Here is a 23,110-nt window from a genome sequence, read left to right on the forward strand (position 1 = left end):
TCGCCGAGGCAGAGACAGGTTTGGTGACCTTGGGGCTGACGGTGACATGTTGTCAGTGCAGCGTCAATGGCAGGACTGGGGACGCTGCGGAGAGGAGAGGGACACCAGAAGAGCAGGAGGGAGTAAAAAGAGCAGGGACAAGAGGGAAATTAGGAAACAGAAATAAAAGCTGCGAAGCACCTTATTACATCTAAATAGTGTACGTCTTCAAGCTAGAGTTATAAATCATGCTAACAATGGTTACTAAAATAAAAGTGGATGTAGCCAGAGGCTACCACTGAAAAAGTCAGTCTAGACCTGCCTCGCTGCCTTTGGTCTTTAAGGATTTGATTAGTTTTTCCGCTTTCTAGTTCAGAGTCTTGCGTTCAGCCCATGCTCAGAGCCGGCCGGGGCTCAGGATACACAATGAATGATAAATTCATTTACTGAATAAAGCAACACTGTTTTCACAGCACAAGACCTAAAACACTTCCAAAGCTGTAATATTTCATTAAGCTTGGTGATTCCAGCTAAAATTTATTAGTCAAAACAGAAAACTCTCATCAGACCCCACATATTCCATTAGGAGTGATATATGGTGTCTCTCAATGTCTAATTATTAACTAGGAAGTGTAAGTAAATCACTATCAGCATTAAGCCCTGATGTGTGAAGACAGAGTTTGAGTCGGGCAATTTCAGCATCAAAAGGCTTTGATTTGAAACATATCCCCTTTTGCTTTCCCTCCTTCACCTCTTCACATCTTCTCCGAACTTCAAACACCCGAGCTCAGTCTCCCACCTAAATAAACACAACTGAGCCCATGCAGCCCAGTGCAGCCACATCCCACGTCCACAGCTCGAGCGCTAACTCCGAGCTGCTCCTACCAAAAGCTGGAAGCAGGAGGACAAACCCCGTGCGAAGCGGACGACGGGCAACAGCAAGCAGAAGAAAGTTGCTAACACCAGTTTATGTCTTTGGAACGAAGCAGCGACGCCTGCCGGGAGCGCTCCTGTGTACGGGTGTTTCTGACCTTAACGAAGCTTCGCTATTAAAACCGACTCCATCAGACTCCCTGGGCAAAAGCAGGGACTGCCAAGCATGGAACAGGAGGCGCAGGTCGCATGTTTGCCAAGGGGCTGTGTTCACAAAGGGCTGGAGCAGACGGGAACTGACTCTGCCTCCTGCGTCCCGAGCACACAAGAGAGCTTAAAATCTGCAACTGCTGACAAAAAGAAGGCACAACATGTCCAAAGCAAGAGCTTCAGCAGCAGTCAGTATTCACCCACCTCTGCTGACACCAAAGCCTTTGTTAAAATTTACACTGGAGTCAATGATGTGTGCTTTCTGAGGAACTCACCTTAAAAGGACTCCCTTCTCTACACTAGTTACAGAGACGCACACAAAGTACATTGTACAAAATTAGAGGGATTTAGAAATGCCACCAGGGTGTTGTTCAAGGGTAATAGAGATTCATTTCTCATTTTAGAGGTCAATTTCCATTTTAGAGGTTAGGTCTCATTTTCATGCGCTATCTATCAGTGTTTCTAATACTACAGTTGCTGACCTTTCTGATTTGCAGACCCCTAAGAATTTCCAGTTGAGACAAAGCGCTAAGTACAGCTGAAACCAGCCTCGCGACAAAAGGCTGAGCTCTCAGCCCTCACCAGCCAATTTGAATTAATGCCGCGCAGATGCTGATCTATGGTATATCACAGGAAACAGCTTCGTTTACAAAGCTTAGACATATAATCATATCCGTGGATTCTGACACTGAGAAAAAGGTGAGAAGCACAGAGCTGAGGTGCAGCAGCAGCTGCTCCCCTTCACCAGAACACTGCCACTCCCTCCCTAAACTGCTTATAAAACAAGGGGAGAACACGAGAAAAGGCAAAGCGGGATGAACAGAGTTAAATCCCGAATCATCATAAAATTCCAGCAGCCCCAGACGGTGAATTCCACTGACTACCAAGACCCGGAGAAGAAAATTGTTTTTCCACAGGAAAAACAGATTCATTAAAGAGTTTTGTATTATAATCTATAACAAAACAGGATAGCTACTTATCCTGTTATCATTAACTTGTGCACATCCATTAGATCTCATTCATTTTTACTCGCTTAATTTCACACAGAGATATACAAGAAGTTGGTTTCCACCGTCCCTCTTCATATGAATCTTTACCTTTAATAAATCATAAGCAGTAATCAAAATAAACTCATCATTATAAAATGTGTTTCAGAGAAGTGAAGGTGATACCCAAAAAAAAAAAGTCTTTAAATGCAAAGAAAAAAGTGCCCACTGACATGTACAAAGATACTGAGCAATAAGTATCATGCAGAGGTCAGAGCTCCTGAGCAACCAGAGATGCTGCTGCCGATCACTCCCAAAGAACCCGTTCCCTTTCTACATTGTATTTATATATGTACATCCACACACGTGCACACGAAAGCGCTGCAGTTACAACCCATCTGAACACAAACACGCTGGCTGTCCCGTCGGCGCCCTGTTGCAACGCGCTCTACCCTCCCTGAACGCAACAATCAGCTCGGCTCACCGCCCTGGCACAGAAAGGAAAGCGCTTTATGAAACCAGTTTAACCAGGAGGTGTCAGAAAACACACAGCCATTTAGTGTCGCCTTATCACTGAATTGGCTTCAGCTCCAAGCTCTGCCAAATTGCACTCCAGATGTTGCCGGGCCAGCGGTGCGGGTGCTGCATCCCCACCACTGCGCACAATGGAGCAGAGATCTTTGCAGATCATCTCTCCCAAGAAGCGCACTGGGGACAGGAGGAGGGGAGAGGGATGGAAGGGAGGGAGAAAGAGGGAGGGAAGGAAGAAAGCATTAAAAAAAGAAACAAGCAAGAAAGGAAAATGAATGTGTAGCTGCCTGGCGGCTCAGCAGATGTCTGTGCGTGATGTACGAGGGTAGGATAAGCTGTCGCTGCCCGCTGCCAAAGAGCGGTAAGTGATTAAAGCCTCCGCCGGGCTAAGCACCATATTTAGAGTCCGTGGGGTTTGGAAAGTCGCACCCATTCCTTGCTGTGCTGCCAGATGTTGCTGCTGGTCCCGCTCTCCGCGCGCGGGGGGTGGCAGTTGGTACGGCGCGGAACGCAATCTGGAACGTTTCCGGAGGTGCCGCGCATTAAACCAGCGTCACCCATCCTTCACCTCTACCGAACGCTGAAACAACTCCAACGTGCTGCCACTTCCCTCTTGGGAAATGGCCAAGATACAGTTGTGCCTGGCAGACCCATTTATTTTACTCAGGTGATTCTCTTCTCTCAATGACCTCTATTAGTTTAAGTTTTAATTTAGATTAACCCCAGCACCCCAATTAACCAGTGAGGGGAAAAGCTAAGCTGTGACTAGTCATATTTCTGAAATCACGATTTATCGAAGTTAAAGTTATTAGAAAGAAAGACGGGCCATTCATCTACCGCTATTTTTATTTTAAAAACTTAACATTTCATGGCCAATAAGCACCTTATTCGCACGGGTCCACGCGTTATCAATCACAGCTCTTTCTCCTTGACCACTTCACTGTTTTGTTATACTAACTTAATTTGTTCTCTGTTCTTAGGGTCCATTTGGGCTGGGCTTCTGGTCCATTTGGACTCCAAAAATATAAAGCTGGCACTATCATTTATTAAATAAATTAAAAACAGGAGGTTTCCCTAAGCTGCAGCCTCCACGCACCACATGCAGATTCCTTGTTTCTAAGAGTTTTGCAAATAAAAGGAATAACTGACCTAAATCCAAGCTGGCACAACTCCAAGAGAAGTGCCAGAGAAGCCCTGCAGCTTCTTCATTCAGTAGGTAGAGGAGATGATTTAGGTTGAGAAGAGAGTAACTCAGGTGCTTTTGAGGATCTACCAGTATCATTTTTCATAACGGGACTCTACCCACTGGGAACAGTCACCCTTAGAGAATTCAGTAATTTTTCTCTTGTGTAGCGGTGCTGAGCAGTGAGAACTATGGGCACAGACCAAGTCCAGCAGGGCCAGCAACGGCAGTAACTTTACATCCACGACGCAGTCTGAGCTCACACAGCCCCACATGGAAAGTTCAGTGAAGTTCTCTGAGGTGTCTACAGAGATATCGGATGTCAAAACTGAAGTTTCAATGGTAAGAGAAATTTAGAGCGCAGAACCAACCGCATTAGTTCTCTAAAGTATTAAAAACCAAGAGGAGCCGTAATTCCAACACAGATTTACCACCACCTACCTGGTGATAGAAGTCATCGTCATCAAATATCTCCTCATCAATGTCCTTCAGGTGCCGGTTGGAATCTGACGGAGGGAGGACTTCCTAGAAACACAAAGGAAACGCTGACAGCTTGTCCGTGCAGGTTTCTGTCCCTAACTCTGATGACATCACGTGCAGCAGCTTGTAAACACGCTGGAAGATAGGAAGGAATGGAGAAAAGCTCCCAACATAACAAGCTTTTAAGAACTGGGAATACATTTAAAGGCAAGGCAGAAACGCTGCCAATGACTAAATAGATTTATGATACCTTTACTGGGAAATAAATAGGACTGTGCAAAGTCTTTCTGGCAAAATACTACAGATATTTTTAATGTAATGGCAAAAATACATCTTGCAAGTGCAGTAATTCCACATGATCTCTCAGAATTGAGTATTTATTCATTCTTAAATACTAAATTAATAACAGACTTACTACTAACATATTCTGTGGGTTATATGCAGAATGATTTCAGAAGAGACTTTCTGGGTTAAAGATCCTAAACTCCAGAGGAAAAACAAAGTGTTGTAGTTGCTGCCTCACAAAGCAGATTTAGTGAGCACAGGAGGGGCACCATCAAAGACCAAACCTTGTTTTCCCATCAAGAACAGGCACAGGAGATAATGCAAACACCATAAAGCTGGAATTGAAATGTCTGCATCTTTTCTTTAGCTATTACATTACAGGAATCAACACTCAGATACCACCTTCATAAATCTCTCACAAACAAGAGTATTACCTGCTAAAGGCTCAAGCTAATTGTTTTGCAGCGTTTCACTGCCGCCACAGGATGAGTTATATATACAAAATCCCCTTACCGAATTTTCAGGCAAAGATTCAGGGACCGGATGAGACTCCTGTTCCTTCTTTCCCAGCACCGTATACACTGATCGCTTGGTCTGTGTCCGCCGTAGTAATCTCTCTTTGTCCATCAAAATATGATCAATCTGAGTCAAGATTGAACGCTCAAAGGCACCGAAACCCTGCAACAACATTAACTAGTGTCAGATAATGCAGAAAGCTTTTCCTCAAGGCAGCAGTGTTCCTCTATCTTTCCATGTCAGTGGATAAGCAGACAGCATTCCAGGAGGAGGGGGTTTGGGCTTCGTTGCAGGGATTTCTGCTAGGATTTTTTATTTGTTTCCCAACCCGAGGCAACCTGACGCCTGGCTTAATAAAATGCCTTTGCTGTTCTGGTTCAGATGAACTTCTCAATGATTAATACTAACTCACAGATGTTAGGAGTCCCTGGATCTTCGGGTGAAATGATTACCCATTGTATTAAAGTGTACACTTCACAGAGGGGGAGAGCCACAGAAGCCTCTAGTTCTGTTATAAAACACAAACAGCTTGTTGATCAGCAACAGCGGCATTTTCATAGAGCTCACTTGCTGCTGGAGACTGGCTATGATGAGATGTCTAGTGGGGAGAACACCAATTGTATCCAAGAGGTTTTCCCAAAACCATCTGCCCATGCCCATCTGCTCAAAACTAAAGAGAGCAGCTTATGCCTTTGAAATCCGAGGGCTGAGCTTCTTTCCAAACTCCTTCAAGATTGATGAAAAGTGTGTACCTGCGTGTTTAACTCTCGCTGCTCTAACTGGGCTTAACTTGTAACATCTATGACGTGAAACTTTCAAACCAACTTATTCCACCAATCTCTGCCGAACAATAAGCATGTCCGCACACACAAAACCAGCCTTGCCTTTCCCATTTTGCCAGATGCCAGCTTTGTCTTCTCATGCCACTTCTGCAAGACACTGTTCCGATATGTCCTGAAGTCAGCATAGCGCTTGGCTATGAAGTCTGGGTAGTCCTCCAACTTCAGCTTGCGTTTGGGGGGTCTCCTCCTCTTCTCCTGAGCCTTATCCACTTGCTCTTCATCACTACTGCTTGGGATTTCATCATCACTAGAACAAAAACCACACAGACTAAACACCCTCCACCTCTCTAAGGCAACGTATGAATTCTTAATGGCCCCTCCACTACCACACCATGGTGATATTGATGGCAAACAACCCTCCTCCATTATCAGAAAGATTAGAAAACAGACTTCCCACCCTGGCAGAAGGAATTCAAAAGGTCATTTGTCCAGAGTGTCTGTCGCTCAGATACAGCAGCGACTGTGAGCACAGTCAGGAAGGCTGTGCATTGTCCTGTTTGTTGGAGAATGGAGACCAAGGGATTCAGAAAGGTCTTATTTTGTATTTACCTCTCAGGTTTTGATTGCTTTCCATCTACCAGATGCCTCGTGCCTGGGTACTGGTAAAGCAGCTCATCCTGAAGTTCCACTAACACTTTCAGCAATGCCTCCAGGGCTTTAAAACCTGCAGAACAAGAGACACAAGAGACAGTTTGCCACTGATCCTCGCTTCTGGTGCAGATTTAGCTTCTCATCTTGAATCTGAATTTCTGCCACAGCTACTGCATGTCCCATTAACTGTTTCTCTCTTATCAGTTAGAGACGTGGTTTTCTCTTCAAACTGGTTTACAGCTGCTAATGGCAAACACCACCATGCTGAGAAAGAGCACTTCTTTCCCAAAAAGGGAGGAGAGGAGGCAGGACGGCCTTCCAGCCACCTGCCTGGCTGCACATCGGGAGTGCACTGATCTCATGTTTCATTGACAAACATTAGGACTGCAGAGCCTAAAGGATTAACATATCGAAGCAGCAAGTATTGCATGCAGAAGCGTCTGATGATACATGCATATGGCAAAAACCTTTTTTGCTGACTAACTCATCTCTCTCCCGTGTCCAGTTCAGCTCCAGCTGAATAATATGAAGCAACACAAGGGAAAATGTATATATGTACATCCTGCCTCAACGTGACCTCTGACTTTTCTTTCATGTACATAATGGGCATGTTCCAGGGAGCAGAGGGAGAAGGGGAGGGCAAGAACAAAACCCAAACTCCTGCAGGGCTCTGACTATCGCTGGTTTCTATGCTGCTGTGCTCACCGTGCCGGAGGTATAAGAAATTAGACTGTAAGTAAAATTAAATGCAGCAAGATCTGATCTATGAGGGAAACTTAAACAATGACCTGGCAAGTTTCACGAGAAGATTCTGATCAGAAAAGTAGAACTTCAGGCCCAGAGATCCTGAGAAAGAGAGAAAGTGAAGAAAAGGCTGGGGTGGCGAGATGTACTAAACGATCAATACATGGTGTGAAGGTCAGTTTTACAGGGATGAACAGCCGCTTTCCAGGGTATCTGCAGACACTGATCCTGAAGGGACATCTGATGTTGGGTATCCAAAGGCTTTCAGAGCTGACCGTTTTCCTGTATCTATGAAGGCACAGAGGAAACCATCTGATGTTCTCCAAGGACACACCGTTGCAGCCGACTGTGGGAAGGGTTAGCTGCACACTTCACCCCCAGAACTGTTTGTTTCTTTGTAGTTAGAATAAAAGAATGGAGAGAACTCTTCAGTACTCCATTTTTTTTTTACTGAAGGACACAGAGATCACGGGTAGAGTGAAGAGCAAATCTTCATCAGGCAGACAGAGACAGTGCAAGCAGAAATCAGCCCAGACATTCAGAGGTCTCAATCTCCCTCATGTTACCACTGCGATATTGCTCAGTTTTCACCATCTTCAGATAAATTACGGCCTGACCTCAGTAACAGGAATGTCAAGGAGAAGATGCTTTAAGATTTTTGTTGCAGATCAGCTGCTGGACTCATCCTCCCCCGGCCCGTGGTTCATTCCAGATACATTCTGACAACGCTTCTATATAAACCTATTAACGGATTAGGTTTGCTGCACTTGTAAAACAGTCGTGTGTTAGCATCAACACAATTCCAAGAGACAAACAGACAAAAGCCCTTAAAAAGGCATTTGTTGTACGTGTCTGCAGCTAAACCATCACTTGCAAAAGCAAAACGCCCCCACCCCAGCCCGAGTGCACAGCTTACAACAACAAAATCCTTCCCACTGCCTGCAACACAGCCGAATGTCCCCAGAGCTCCCGAAACTGTTTATTTCCTCCCCGCTGCCGATCCTCCAGCAGCAGTGCTAATGCACCCCAGGCGGCTTTGATCCTGTCAATTATAACTGGAGTAGCACTCCAGCTCTTCTGGGGTCTACCAGGGCCACGGCGAGCAGGCAAGAACAGAGCCCGGCTCCGGCTCCCCAGGCTCCGAGATACGGACCCCACCACAAGTGGGGATGGGGAGCAATTTCATTTGGAGTGAAGGGGATGGAGAGGGCAGGGAAGACAATGACCGTGCGTCTAACCAGGTGGGAGGGCTAATTATTCCAGACAGTGGCTTCATCATGAGCCTCTTACAGCTGGGTAATTTCCGTGCTTTCGGTTCTTGTGTATTTAATAGCATTATTGGATGGCATTCTCATCGTTACTGTTGGGTGCTTAAGTGCGCTGTAAACTCAACCTCAGAAGCCAAGTGTCGCCCTCCCTGCCCTCTTCCCACCCAGCCCTGCCCTATCCATTTCATGTTTAATTCCAGAAGGGATTGTTTTCTTCCCCGTCTCCTCTCTCTCTTCATCTTCCCTGGCATCTCTCTTACAATCTGCACTGTGATGTGCTGGGGTAAACATTCTACCTTCTATCGCCATCAGTGTCACAACTGACACCTTTAACAGTAGTGAGAAAGATCTCAAAACTATCTCCTTCCCCAGGAGTTACTTCTGCACGTCCAACCTGTGTTTTTTGAGCACAGGCGACTCAGTAGTGCCTTAAAAGCAAAAGAAGTTGGATCCCTTTACAGCATTTCAGTACGAGCAATGAAAATCCCTAAAACAACCCATACTCTGTGTGAAGGGGAGGCCAACTAAGCCCAGGACAAGAGCCAACCCCTCCTTCCATCAAACCCTTTCTAAAGCTGCCCTTTGGGAAAGAGAAAAAGATGCTGAGTGGGATCCTCCTGCAGCTGCCCCAAGAACACAACAAACGTGGTTTGAATATAACTTCCAGCTTAAATGGGACTCAGAGCGTTTGTGGTGAGATGCTGACTTGTAAGAGTCACTTTAAGAGTCCACGGGAGCCCCTTCTTTTTGTGTACAGGAGTGAAAAAGTTGTTCCAGATCTAGCAGACAGCATATCAATCCACTAAGAAAGCTGGGAGCCAGTACCAGTAAATCAAAGTGTGCCTTTCTGTTAATACTCTCTCATACGTTCTCATTTTATACATCCCCTCACCCAGTCAGAAAGTAGCCCTGGAGTATTTAGCTCTATTCAGGGATAGCACTGCCATGTATCAAAGTGTCAGGAGACCCACCAGAGATGAAATCTGTCCTACTGCTCTCCAGCCACAAAGATCAATTTTGTCAATGCCCGTGGTTATGGAGGAATGGTCCGCGCTGCTGGGATCCCAGGGTGCGGGGTGCCATGGTGTCGGTGCCTTCTGTGCTCACCCATCGCGGTCACTTCAGCGTATCTACAGCAAGGCAGCTTCCTGAGCAGAAAAACATCTGCGCTCTTTTTTGTGACCTCTAAAAACAGGGTCTCGTTTCACCTTGACGAGCAGCTGGGGGAGCAGCAGGAGCTGCCTCACGCAGAGACACGAAGACGATGGAGAAACGCTGGTGCCTCAAAGCCAGGCTTGCAAAGGCGTTGAGAGACCCGGCCAGTGGGATCCCCAAAACTCCTCCAGCAGGTGAGCTCCTCCTCGCCCGACCCCGGCGCAGCCAGCACATTGAGTATGGTGGTCAGGGACAGAATCCTGAACATTGGGGCAAACCTCCCAGGATTTTCACTCCGTCACAGCGTGTTCATGGCACTGCACCGGGCTCGCCGGGGCACTGCCATGGCAATACCACGTACACACCCTGTGCAACCACAGAGCATCGTTACCAGGATGTGCCAGCACGAAACATGCACCGCACACACAGGACATGGCTGAAATTCAGAGCCTGTTCCAAAGCTGGAAATTAACTACTTTTTCCCCTCAATTAAATCTGAGGGTCTGGCATGACAGGAATATCGCCGGCATGCAAGCTTTTAATTTTCCGTGTGCCTCCACAGGCTGTACGAAATGCTCACACAGAAAAGCTGAGACAATGCTGGTGGTGAACCACGGGGAGCAGAGCAAACACGGAGCTGCCAAATATTGAGACAGCTCCCCTGTCACCAGAGAGTCCCCACGTGTGTCAGCGCCGCACACAACGGGCCCAGCACGCCGGACACGTTATGCAAATATAACGGAGAGGAATCAAACCTCTTTTATTTTAATAGCTGTACATAATGAAAAGTATCTTTATCAGGTACACGCATTTATCCCGACATTCGCATGAAGAGGGGAAATTTTCACTCCTTTCAAACGGCTGTGGGACAGGAGTTAAGCTACAGGTCAAAATGGCACTAAATACGCTGGCCTGAGAACAATACTTCTCATTCAAATCCACAAGCCAGCCACTTGCACTAGTCATCCCCAGCAATTAATCCCCCAAGAAACACGTTTGATTAAATCTTTTCAAGCAAATCCTTTGCTTTGCTTTTGTTAGTTCACTTCTTGTCAACATCTATTAAAATATGCCTTTAATTCTCCCACAATCTTAAAAAACACCGATTCCACTGTCTTCAACTTTAATCAACTGTATGGCCGGCATTTTTCATTTCATAATAATGTGCTGTTTGGAATTCAAGAGGCAGGCTCAACATCAATCATTCGGCAAGAATTTTTCCACTGCAATAAATATGCAAATGAGGAAAGCCAGTCAGTCGTATTTCAGGCCCGACTTGCTAGTGTTTTAAAAAAGACACAAATTTATTAATTGCCGTTGGCCAGCGGAATCCTATTACTTTGGGCATTGATTACAAAGCTGTGTGAGTGATTATTGTGCAACTCGCAGGCTATCCAGGCATGAGGAAAAATTATTAAAGCAAGGCAGAGATTATCAACTCAGAATAACAATAAGCCTTAACATTTTAGGCCTCTAACTTCTTCAACAAAGAATTACGCCGGAGCTCCAGTGTATCATAATTCTGAAGTCTGTCAGTATTACTTTTGGAGCTTGCTCTGTATTCCCAACAGCGGAGAACGTTACCAGCCAGGGACAGGCGGAGGGAATTCCTCCAGGTATCGCATCCTGAACACGGGGCTTGGTCTGTGATTCCCACTGCGGAACCGACTGTAGGAGGAACAATCCGGTGCAGGCAGGACAGTCGCTGTCCTCACATTTGCACGCTGTACGTCCTGGTGCCCCAAAGCCAAGACACTACAGAAATAAAAGGCTACTGTAAGACAGAAGCTACAAGGGCCAGTCTGGACTAAATTACAGGCTGGCTGCAAGCCCTTTGGCAGCAGAGAGTGATCTGATTGTTTTGAGAAGTGGTGTAGTTATGGATACGATTCTCACGGACTTCAGCTGAATCTTAGCACAAAGCACTTGGGAACCCGTCCGGGTTATTTTAGGAAATCACAGGAGTAACGTTCCCTTCACGCCTCCCAAAACACTGAGTTTGTGGAATTTTATCAAGTGATGGCAGGAAACAGGTCGACTTTTCTGCTGGTTGCAATGAAAGGGTTCGCTCCAAAGCGAAGGCCCAATTTGCTGGTTCCATTGGAATGCAAATGATGCAAAAGCCTTTGCAGAGGGGAAAATTGTATTCCTGCAGCACAAAGGAGCCAATGCTGCAAACCCCTTTCACACAGGCAGCTCAGCTGACTCCCAGAGTCACAGAACGGACTCCATTTAGCCCTTTCACTCTAATATTACTGCATTTGACAGTAAGGACAACAGGATCAGACACAGATGAGTTTGCTAAAAGTAAAGAAAATAACTAGATGCAACAACAGAATCAAAGGCTTGGTATTGAAGGGTTTTATTAGTGGGGACTGGGGGAGGGGGAAAGCTGAGAAGGGAGAGAAAGAAACACTTCCATGAAGTTCATGCTCTGCTGATTTGCCTCAACCATCATCCTTTGATATCAGCCCAAACCAGGGAGGGGACGGGGCTCTTTAAAATGAGATTTATAAAAACTGATGTTTTACATTACTGTAAATGTAAAGTAGCTGCCAGCATGCATTCCCGTCTCTGCCAGGCAGGAATCCCCAAGTACATGTGCAAGAATGACAAAGGAAGAGGAAATGTGAAATTTCATAGTTATCTAGATATTAAGGCCAGAAGGGAACATTAGCCCATCTAGACTGACCTCCCCATATAATACCAGGCCATTAATTACATTTATCATGACAAGCATTGAGTTTCCATCTCCAGGTAACCAATTGCCAATTAATCCAAGTTAGCTGACATTTGCACATGCTTGCCTGGGTGCTTCGCAAGCCTTTGTTTCCCTGCATCTTGTTTGTAGAGTATACAGGCTAACGTGCACAAGTATTTAGCTAAACTCAGTTTAATTAGCTATTAATTATCTCAGGAAACTTAAGCGTAGGCAAACCTGTGTGATGTGTGTAAAGTGTGGTGTAATCCTACAGTTCAGAGTTCGGGTGCATCAGGTCAACGACAGACTCTTCTACCATTCCTTGCACTAGAATTTAAGACAGTTTTAAAATAAACCTCAAACGTCAACAGCGTCCAACACATATGGCTATGGAGATCACCTATAAAACGGGAGCACTTCAATTTTCCCACATCTGTACAAGAGAAGCAGACAAAAATTCTGCTCAAAAAGACTAAATACCACACGCTAAAAGCCTTGGCACTCAGTGGGGAAGGGCAAGAGGGTTTTTTTCTTAACAGAGCCCAAAACTGCATGTCAAATAAATACCCTGCACTTCTCCACTACCTCCCACACAGAATTTCTGAACAATTCACAGACATGAACAAGCCACAAAACACTTTCCTGGTGCCTCGCACAGCCCGAGTTCTGCACATACACAAAACATCACAGCCCCCGTTACCCAACCAAACGTGCGCACAACCAACCTCAGGCCCAGAACCGAGACCTGAGCCTTTGGCGAAACCTCCTCACTTCATCTCTCTTCCCTCCCACCCGCTGGCACCGGTGCAGAACGGGCACCCCGGAGCTGATCACCCCCACCGAGCCCAGCTCTCACCTCCAGCTCTCCACAGCATCAGATCATTACACCAACACTGACAAAAAAGGGTCTGATTCATTCATTTATTCTAGTTGAGACAAAAGTCTTCGTTAATGTCAACAGGCTCTGGCTCAGTCCCAAAGAGCTGAATGGATTCTTCATTAGATCAGAGAGGAAAGGTGAAATCTGGGGACACCTGCATCCACATCCACTTATATCAAATTCAACTCTGCATGAATTGACAATCACGATGGTTTTTTGTAGCCATGAAGTGTCTAGGCTAATACAATTCAATTAAAATGAACTACCAGTTTTAAGTGGGCTAGATCTGATCACGATAATTCACGCTCAGGCTTGAAACCCAGTTCTGCTGTCACACATTTGTGCAGGCTCCCAGTAAAATCTTCAAAGCAGGGATATATTTAAGTGCATGATCTTGCCTAGCGCCAATTAATCCTGTAACTGCTCTATGCCTCTGGAAACAGCGTAATCTGCCTGTGCCCCGCTCCCTGGTGACACCTACCCCGCTCTGCATTAACGCATTAGCATCTCCAGATGTACGGACGGACACGTTTGAGTTTTAGAAGTGATCCACGAATAGAGATTACAACAAAATCACGACAAAATTACGAGTGAATTATTGGCAGCTGATTCCCGCGGGCTTCTCTGAAAAATCCCGAGCCTGTGTCAATAAGGCACATTTTATCTGACAGCTTTTCTCTAACCAGATGTGTAAAACAACAAGCAGGTGCAGGCAAGGGGGAGCCCGTCACACCGAGCACAACCCGGCCTGACACGTCCTCCCTCACTGGAAGCAGAACAGGCTCCCTGGTTTCTAAAGCAGCCCGACCTTATGCTTCTTCCACGTGACCTACTTGGATGGTGTACAGAATGTCAGTAATTCTTTTAAAGATCAGGAATCAGAGTAACAGAACCCAGCAAAAATCCTCTATTAAAAAGACACCGAGAACATGCAACTAAACAGCTACCAAATAGTACCTTTCCCTCTGCCTTGAGTCCCTTTTCAGCAAAATCTTGCAGAACCAACCCAGAAGAAAATAGATATTCGGTGTGAAGCGTTCATACAGAAATGTTTAACATGCGAGAATGTGAAAGCAGAAAGCACATGGCATTTTGGAGGTCTCCTGCTGGCAAGGAGCGTAAGTGGGGTTCTCAATCACGTCCTTAGGAGGTCTTGTCCACAAATGTGCTGTTCAGTCACAAGCCGCAAATACCTGTCATGGGGAGCGGCAAAGCAACCTGGTGCACCAGGAGCGCAGCCCAGGCATTTATTAAAAAGGTCCAGTCCCTCACCAGCACACCCACTACAAATACACCCATTTCCACACCAGAAACAGGCATTTCTGGGTCAGTCTAAGTCTTTGGATTGGACTTTTTGGGAGTGAGGAGTCAATATCTCCTTCATTTCCCAGGTGGAACAACATACCCGGCTTTGTGCAGTCCCAGGCAAGTCTGTGAAGTTTTATAAGTGTCCCTTTTAGCTCTACTTTTCAATAAAACATAATTAAATAGCAGCTGTTGGCTCACTGCACCCGAGACATACAACACCTTATAGGAATAACTCATCAATGTGTAACACAACTCTTGGGAAGTGAAACCATAGACATATATGAAAACATACACAACTACTTGTCTGTTTCGAGTCTTGCAGTTTCCACCAGCATCCTGCATCCTGCAAGAGCCTCACCTGCACCTCTATGGTTTTAATCTCTCATCTCCTCAACTAAAAGCTGAAAATAACAGATTATCCTATTTCAAAGCTAAAAGCTCTTTTTGTGAAGCATAAAGTATTGCTGTCTAACTACTACTCACTGCAACATTCTCAGCTTAGTATTTTTAACAAAAATTGTAAAGAGAAAGTAATCAAAATAGCAAGGACAGAGCTACATGACCGTACTGGGAAGCTCAGCTACCCAGGGCACACACAACAGCTTCTGTTAATTGAGTGATATCATTTCTTAAAGCTCATGTTGCCTCCCTGTCCCCCAATTAGCTGTATTTTTTTGGTCACTGAATCAAGATTGAACATAACATGCCCCAAACCCAGGAACTATCTAATTCATGACACTGGACGTGGCTTCACTGATGCTGCTCCCACCTCTGCTCTAGCTCTGTCTTGCCCTTGAGGTAATTTTTCATGACATTTTCATGAGATCCACTTCTAACCTCCCTCCCCTTTGAAAACATACATAGAGAAATGAATGGCAGGCATGCAATCTGCGCAGAGACACAGCACAGAAACTTGCACCTTGCACTCTTTTTCTATGTAAATAATGCAAGGATCCTGCGGGAACATGCCAGGGATTGGAATTTTTAATTAATGGGTCTCTTTAATGTGCAAATCAGGAGCAGATTGCAAATTCTGACTTGCATTGATTATGAAAAACATTAATTGAACGTGCAAGACCCCAAACGGAGGCAACAGCTCAAGCCCTGGACTAGGCTGGAAGATATGGGGGCAAGAGAATACAAATGTATCTTGAAAAGCCAGACGACTCCAGGTGCCCGCGCGGGCTGCGGAGCTCACGCGTGCGGCGCCTCCAACATCCGCCGCCTCAAAACCACCCCGACTTCCTCCATGGATGCAAAACAGGAATAAACATGAGCTCCCTGACCACGGTTGGGTCTCCAATTTGTATGTAAAAAGGGTGACAGAAAAAGGTCTGGAATATAATTAAAGATTAAAAGAAAAAAAAGAAAAGGTAAGATGGTGCAAACAAAGCAATGCTGTCTCTTTAAACAGAAATTCATCCTATATAAATTATGGCCATAAACTTTTCCTGCAGTGCAGCCTAATTAATTCTTGTTCTATACACAAAGGGAAATGCTGGGTGACAAATGGGTGTGAAGCCTGAAAGCTGCCAGGTCTGCAAAACATTTTCTACTTCAATTTATAAGCAATTTTGCAGTAAATCATCCAGCAGAACCTGAGATCTCAGGAATCCAAGACTGTCCAAGGCACGCTGTATCGTTAAAAAATAAAATATTTCAGAGAAGATTACAAAACCAATAAATTAAACACTTGAAGTTTTGTAACCTCGAATCTCAAAATTTGGAAAACAAGCACGACATTACCATTTTTGCTCAGAATTGGCTTTAAGTACAGAACATTCTATTCTTTAACACGATTACACTCAAACCCTTCAGGAATTTCCCTGGCACCGCTGGCTGCACGCAGGGTGGTCACAAGTGGGAGACGCCAAAGAGGCAAATATAGAAAGGACTATTTTGCATTTAAAAGAAAAAATCACCCTTCTTGTGAGCACAGAGCAGAAATTTCCTGAGTAATGGAAGGATTGGGATGAACTCTTGAACACCAAATTGGTTCCTCCTATTCGATGAAGATGATGAAAGCACACCAAATGGATTTTGTGAATTTGGAAAGAAGTGCTGAGGCTGCGCTGAGGGCATCATCCAGTCCAGCACAGTGATGATGTGATTATCCCAAATCCCATCCAAGACTGAAGCAGATCACGTACAACGGAACCACCTCAGCTCTCAGTATCTACAAAATCCTGTCTTCAACTCAACCTTAAACTTCCTCATGCACAATTCTTCTGAGTTTTCCTGTGTGGGGAACGGGATCCTGCCCATAAACTGGTAACACAAGTGGGATGAGAACTCAGGAGTCCACAAATGTTGACCCAGCCCACTACATCACGTTCAGTTCAAAAGCTTTTTCTTATAGAAGCCATTAAACCACTTGATCAGCTAAAAAATAAGAGTTTTATTGGAAGCTGATTTATAGTGAGATTTTTTTTTTTCCTCCTCATAAGTCAAGGTGCATCAATTCACGAAAGAACTTTAAATATATTCTGGTATTTTCAGAAAGGACTTAGTTTCACCTGAACTGGTGGTCGCAGCCCTGTCACCAGGCAGAAGCTCTGTGACAGAAGACGCAACAAGCTCAGACTACCCCGGATAAAGCTCCAGCTGCTGATGAGACGTGAAACCCTCCTGCAGGTCCCAACACAGCAAACTGAGAGAGAAATGGGTCTTTGCCACACAACACCAACTACATCCCTGGTCTTTCATTTGATCTTCATGCATAAAGTTACTCCTTACTGGCACGTTGTAACTTCTGGAAAGAGCATCTTTGCAAGGCAGTGAAAGACAGCTGCACTGGACAATATTGCAGCTCATTAGAATTATTTGTACTGTAACCTACTTTACTGCACAATTACAATTAAAGAAAAATAGAAATTAAGAAAGGAATGTAAATCTGGTCCCTTAGAACACACACGAAAACACTGAACAAGTGTAGTAGTACCAGAATGTTCCTAAATTCATCACTTATCTCAGTTGGTTGCCCAGGTCACTCCAACTATATTTTCTTGTTGTCTTTGCAGATGAAATACAGAACGCAAACCCAGGCTCTCAGGAACATCAGAGTGTACTACTGCAACTTTCCTGCCCAGATTACGAGCAGAGGGCAGGGAGGGAATCACTGAGCAGCTATTAACAGTGGATTTTCCTTTACTGTTCTGGACAACGGAAAGATTAACCTCTCTGCTGTACTGTGTACAGTATTACACTCCATGTTCCTGGATGTATTTCGCTTATGGGAAATATCAAAATGTCAACCATTGTTTCTGTTAAAGGTCTTTAATGATATTGCATTTTAGACCTGTAATGAAACACAGTGCTCGGTGCAGTTTGTAATGCATCTCATTAAATATATTAATAACATGCATTTCACTGAAAGGTCAGCTTACTATTGTTGGGAGTTTGCCTTTTTTCCTAATCACTTCATTTAAAGCAGCAGAGCTAACTTTAAAATATAAAGTACTTCACCTACTGTAACTCCCCCTAAGCTGATTAACTCCTGCATTCACATCAGCTGTAAGCCACAAGGTAACAGTCAAAACTTGGTGAAGGGGCAAGAATCAGGGTCAGGTTTGATGACGGTGAAAGCTCCTAATCCACTTTTAAGATGACTTGGGTCGGCCTGGTTAGGGAAAATCTTTGCAGTCACTGACCCAGCAGAAAATCAGTACCACGAGGTGTCTCTGGACAAAGAAGCAACCCAACCCTGCACCAAACAGCAGTAACCAAACCAATTATTTCTAGGATCCAGCATGAAACCTAAATTTGACACGGAATCCCCACAGAACTAGAAATAAGAGCAGGACCCAAGGCGAGGCTTACCAGCACTGCCTAAGCAACAAGAAACACTTTTTGGTTTCTCTTTGTGTGGTACCTAATGAACAAGGCATACAAACAAACAGCCAATACTACAGACACGTGCAACTCAAAGCCATCGCTTTCCCATTAATACTTCACAAAACAGGCAAAACATATTGGCTACAGCAGAGTCTACCCAAAGTAGAAAGATTAAAGAATTCTTACAGCTCTCGACAGCATTGTCAAATTCTTGTCCACCTTCCTTTCTGAAGAGCGGGTAAGTATCTGGCTGCGGAAGCTGGTTGGCTGTGAGGAGTGCCTTCTGCATCTTGATCCTCCCTTCCAATAGCAGATCCCACAGTGCTTCATAACAAAGAGAAAAGAAAACAATTATTCAGCCAGCCAAAGCACTGTTGATTCAACAGCACAGCCCCCTCCTTTGGGCTACATTACTCGTGGTTAGGGCAAACCTTTGCATTCACTGACCCAGCACAAAATTGGTGGCACAAGGTGTCTCTGGACAAAGCAGCATCCCACCCTATGATCCTGCCTCCAGTTCTGTGATCCACAGAACCCCATCCCTTTGCTGTACTGTTGAAAAGGACATTCTGCAAATGGAGGCTGATAGTTTAATAGGACAGACAGAAAGAAATTGCATTCCGTATCACATTTTGAAAGAAACAGAAGCGATATCAGCATCGCTGCTCAGCACTATTAAAGTGCAGAAAGTCCCCATCCCCTCCAACACTACAAGTACATTCAGCACTGGTTCAATTAAGCCAGTGGATAAATACACTTCATAACAGGGAATCTGGCACCAGCAGTGACGCCAGTTTGCACAGCAGACTTGGCAGAACATTTGCAAATGACTTAGGGCTGCTGTAGCACACACATGCAGTATGCTAATAGCATGTTAACAGGCTGAAGGGGTTCCTAATGTGGCCAGTTTCTCTATTGTCAGCAAGGTGAAAGTCTTGGCAAAATAAATGCACAAACCTAGCTGGTTCTTCACAGATTTGCCTTTTTCTACTTCTTCAGACTCTTGTCCTTTTGAGAATGTCATCACTGCCCCATCATCTTCGCTGTCTCTGGTTTCCTTTACATTGTTGTGGTTTTCACTCCCATATTCCTCCTCGTGACCTCCTTTTTCCACGCTGGCATCATCTTCTTCCTCTTCATCCTCATCTTCCCCCTCACTACTTCCTGCATCATCCATCCCCTCTGCAAATTTCTCAAAGTCTGTGATATTCTGGAAACTGAACTTTGGTGCCTTAGCCTTGACAGACACATCTGTCTCTTCATCATCTTCCAAGTCATCCTCCTGGTCACTGCCAGCACTGCTGAGCTTCTCCTTTGTCTTACTGTCTAAGCTGCTGTTCTCTTCTGAATCTTCACTGCCACTGTACCATTCATCTAATGCTTCGTCAGCTAATAATTAAAAGAGAAAAAATTATTTATTTATCAGCAAAACATGCTGCTTTGTAGTATGCATCATCAACAGCTACAGGTTTGGGCTATTTGAGCTCCAAACTCCATTTCATCTGTGTATGATGTTACTCTCTGCTTCAGCTAAATAAAAGAAACACAAGGCCATATCCACAAAAATATCTCGGCTCCCATTTTCTGCAGCAATGATTAGGAGATCCATGGCTTAGCTCTCCCATGAAACATTGATATAATAAGCAATCAAAGTGTATACTTGTAGTCCCTGAGATATACAGGCTTAAAAATTGGAGCTGTTGCTTTTCCTCCACACAATGTTCAGTCAGTGCACCGAGCTTCATCTTACACCTAGTCACACTCATTCCTCGAGCCCTACAAGTGACCTCCTCTTTAGGATTTCCCCTTCCCTCGGGCCAAAAAATACGGCCTGGATTTCAGGAGGGCACTTCAAGATGTCCAACTGAACTGTACCTGTTTATCGCCCTGTAACGGGGACCTAAAGTTTGTCATCTAAGTTCAGATGGCACTAGCTCGGCTAACATGCCACGATCAAATTATGAGCACTCTAGTGAAAAAGGGAAAGAAATGAGATTTCTTACCAGATCCCTCTTCAGACGGAGCATCTCCCCAGAGTTCTGCTTGCAAGGCTTTGCGAGATGTAGCTTTTCCACTGTACCTTTTATCAGCTTCCAAGAGAGAGGCTGAAGCTTTTTTCCGTATATTACCAACAGGGAAAATGTCATCTGCGGTTTCATCCTCAAATTTGTCAATCACCTTAGCAACTGTAGCTGGGGGGGAAAAAGGGGAGACGGCATTTATAAACAGAACTGAATTTCAGACTACAAGAGTGAGATGCAGGAAGCAGCCATGGAAAACTCCTCATGCTCTACAAATAAAAGTATACTGCAAAAGTGAGCTGGATGGCAACACAGCCCCGCACAAGAGTCTGGCTTCTAGGCCTCGAGACAGAGCAAGGCTCTTCCCGGCCTGGTGCAGGAAAGGCAGTACACCGATTTTCTGCAAAGGGGGAAAAGTTGCTGGGGAATCAAAGGCAGAGGAAAGGCCTCAAAGCTGGATTTTGTGTTGCTCAGCACCAGTCCTGCCCAGAAACTACTGAGTGAACTAACACTTAAGATCCAGCATGAGAGATACGACAGCGCCAAGGGTGTTTTTCAGAAAACATTCTGTGACTTCTCTGCAGCCAGACGTGCTCTCCCTCCTGCACAGGGAAGGCAGATCCTACACCGACTGACCAACTCCAACCCCCCTCCCCATACTCTGGACTTCTCCATATGCAGGTTTGGTAGCACAGGGCTCACCTGCAATACAGACGTGAACGTTCATTAACCCACAGCAAAAATCCTGCTGAATTCTTTTTTCTGTTTGAATGAACGCTGCCTGCATTCACACTTTCTTCCCTGCCTCTTCTTTATTTTAGGGAACCCACACAAAGCGCTAGGCAAACTAAGCCTATCCAAGCCCTTCCACAGATTCGCGAGGGTCTCATGAGCAGTGATGTCCTCCAGGTGGAGGGCTCAGTAAAGCTGAACGCCTTCACGCACTTCACACTTACAGATTAAATGAGGAAAAATGCAATTCAGGTGCACTCTGGCCTCTTGCTATAAGCACGAGCCACATAAATATGTAAACATTTTAGAATGGCTAAACAGAGAAAATAATTTAGCTGTGGTTATTACCCTCTTTCATACCGATCTCCTCCAGGACACAGGAACAGAGCAGTCCAGCAAAGAGAACACATCATACTATACCCCCTCTCCCTCCTTATTGTCATTCATGAGCAAGACACCCTGTATGCAAAATTACAGGGTTAGCTTTGTTCAACCAATTGAGTGATCCAACTGGCTGAACATCGCAAAGTGCTCTTTTAATGTGTGTTTGGAAACGTTAATGCCTCACATACAGTGTTTACTTGAGGCAGGGGGGAAGCAAGAAAAAATCTCCTGCTCATAATCAAAGCAACAAGATCTGGTCTAAATACAGTCAGTCCAGCTACGAGAGGATGGCGGGATGCTGAGCACCATGGAACATCTGTGAGGGGGCAGATGCAGAATGACCTGTGGCACTCGACGGATCTTCTGGCGTCCTCCGTCTTGGCATCACTAAAGCATTAGGTCTGAAACTAAATCATGATTACTAACGTGGGAAAATGCCTCTGCTGACTACATTAATTTCCCCAGTGGTTACTAAGGTGTTGCTTACAAGATACTACTGCTCTCATCTACACTGGCGTGTGCTAGCTGGCACGTTTACCATGACTGGAGCCAACCGCTGTCAGCGTGTGAGGGTTAGCGCGCTCTCTCTCGAGGTGAATGCAGGAGCTTGTGCCAGCTGTGGTCTAGAGACGGGTCCTGCCCGTGGCTCGGCTGGTCTGCTGGCCAGTGGGGACACCGCTCTGGAGACGGTAACTCAACGGCAGGAACTCAAGGAAACTGAGAAGATGACACTACCGGCCTATATGTCACGGGGAAAGGAACGAACTTCTCAAAATTCATGACTAAGGTAAAAGAACTCGATTTAAAAGGTAAGTTGGTTACTGGTCGCTGGCAAGCATCAACAGAGACACGTGCAGGGTGCTGTGGCCTGGTCTGAGTGCACGGTGTGGTGTGATGTGCCAGCCGGTGTCACCAGCAACAGCAAGGGCTGCGCTCCGGGAGGCAGCTCTGCCCTGACACGGCACTTTAATGTCCCTTTTCTGGAGATTTCCAGCCGGTTTGCCCCCAGCCCGGCTTTGCACAGCCCGGCCTGTGGCGGGGCCGGCGCGGGGGCAGCGGGCCCGGGCGGCCCTGGCAGAACCAGCGCTGAGGGAACTCCAGCCTCGGCCTTGGGGTGACCCCGGGCCCTGGAGCAGCCCCGGCCCCTGGAGCAGCCCCGGCCCCTGCGGGAACCTGGTCCTGAGGGAACCCTGATCCTTGAGGGAATCCTGCCCGCTGAGGTGACGCCGGCCATGAGGAGACCCCGATCCCTGAGGTGACTCCGGTCTCGCCCCTGACCCGTCCGGGCGCGGTGCTGCGGGTGCCGCCAGGCCGAGCGCCGCTGGCAGTGGGGCCGCCAACCTCCGCCCGCGGCTCGGGGAGAACGAGGCGCCCAGCGGGGCTGAGGGGGCCCCGCGCCCGGGCCGAGCTCCCCGCGGCGGCGCCACGTGCGGCCGGTCCGGCGGCGCCCGCCCCGGCCCTGCCCAGCCCGGCTCGCCCCCGCCGGCCGCGGGTGTTACACCCTCCTCCCGGCCTCCCTCACCTTCCTCCGCGTCGTCCTCGGGGTCGCGCAGGCCGGGCCGGGGGTTCAGCAGCTCCTCCAGCTGCCGCGCTAAGGGCGCCGCCAT

General features: G+C 46.1%; 1 protein-coding gene across 1 annotated transcript in view; it reads right to left on the reverse strand.

Moving 5' to 3' along the window:
• AATF (apoptosis antagonizing transcription factor) overlaps positions 1–23,110 on the reverse strand; it is a gene marked incomplete at its 5' end in the record, with an annotated part of 41,608 nt that extends 18,498 nt beyond the window's left edge. The window contains 8 exons of the mRNA XM_080357323.1: positions 4,204–4,287; positions 5,041–5,205; positions 5,928–6,132; positions 6,435–6,549; positions 18,553–18,690; positions 19,324–19,755; positions 20,370–20,558; positions 23,026–23,110. Of these exons, the coding sequence (XP_080213449.1) occupies positions 4,204–4,287; positions 5,041–5,205; positions 5,928–6,132; positions 6,435–6,549; positions 18,553–18,690; positions 19,324–19,755; positions 20,370–20,558; positions 23,026–23,110 (1,413 nt within the window). The remainder of the gene's footprint in view (positions 1–4,203; positions 4,288–5,040; positions 5,206–5,927; positions 6,133–6,434; positions 6,550–18,552; positions 18,691–19,323; positions 19,756–20,369; positions 20,559–23,025) is intronic.

The sequence above is a fragment of the Nesoenas mayeri genome (genome assembly GCF_963082525.1).
Source record: "Nesoenas mayeri genome assembly, chromosome: 20".
NCBI classification, from domain to species: domain Eukaryota; kingdom Metazoa; phylum Chordata; class Aves; order Columbiformes; family Columbidae; genus Nesoenas; species Nesoenas mayeri.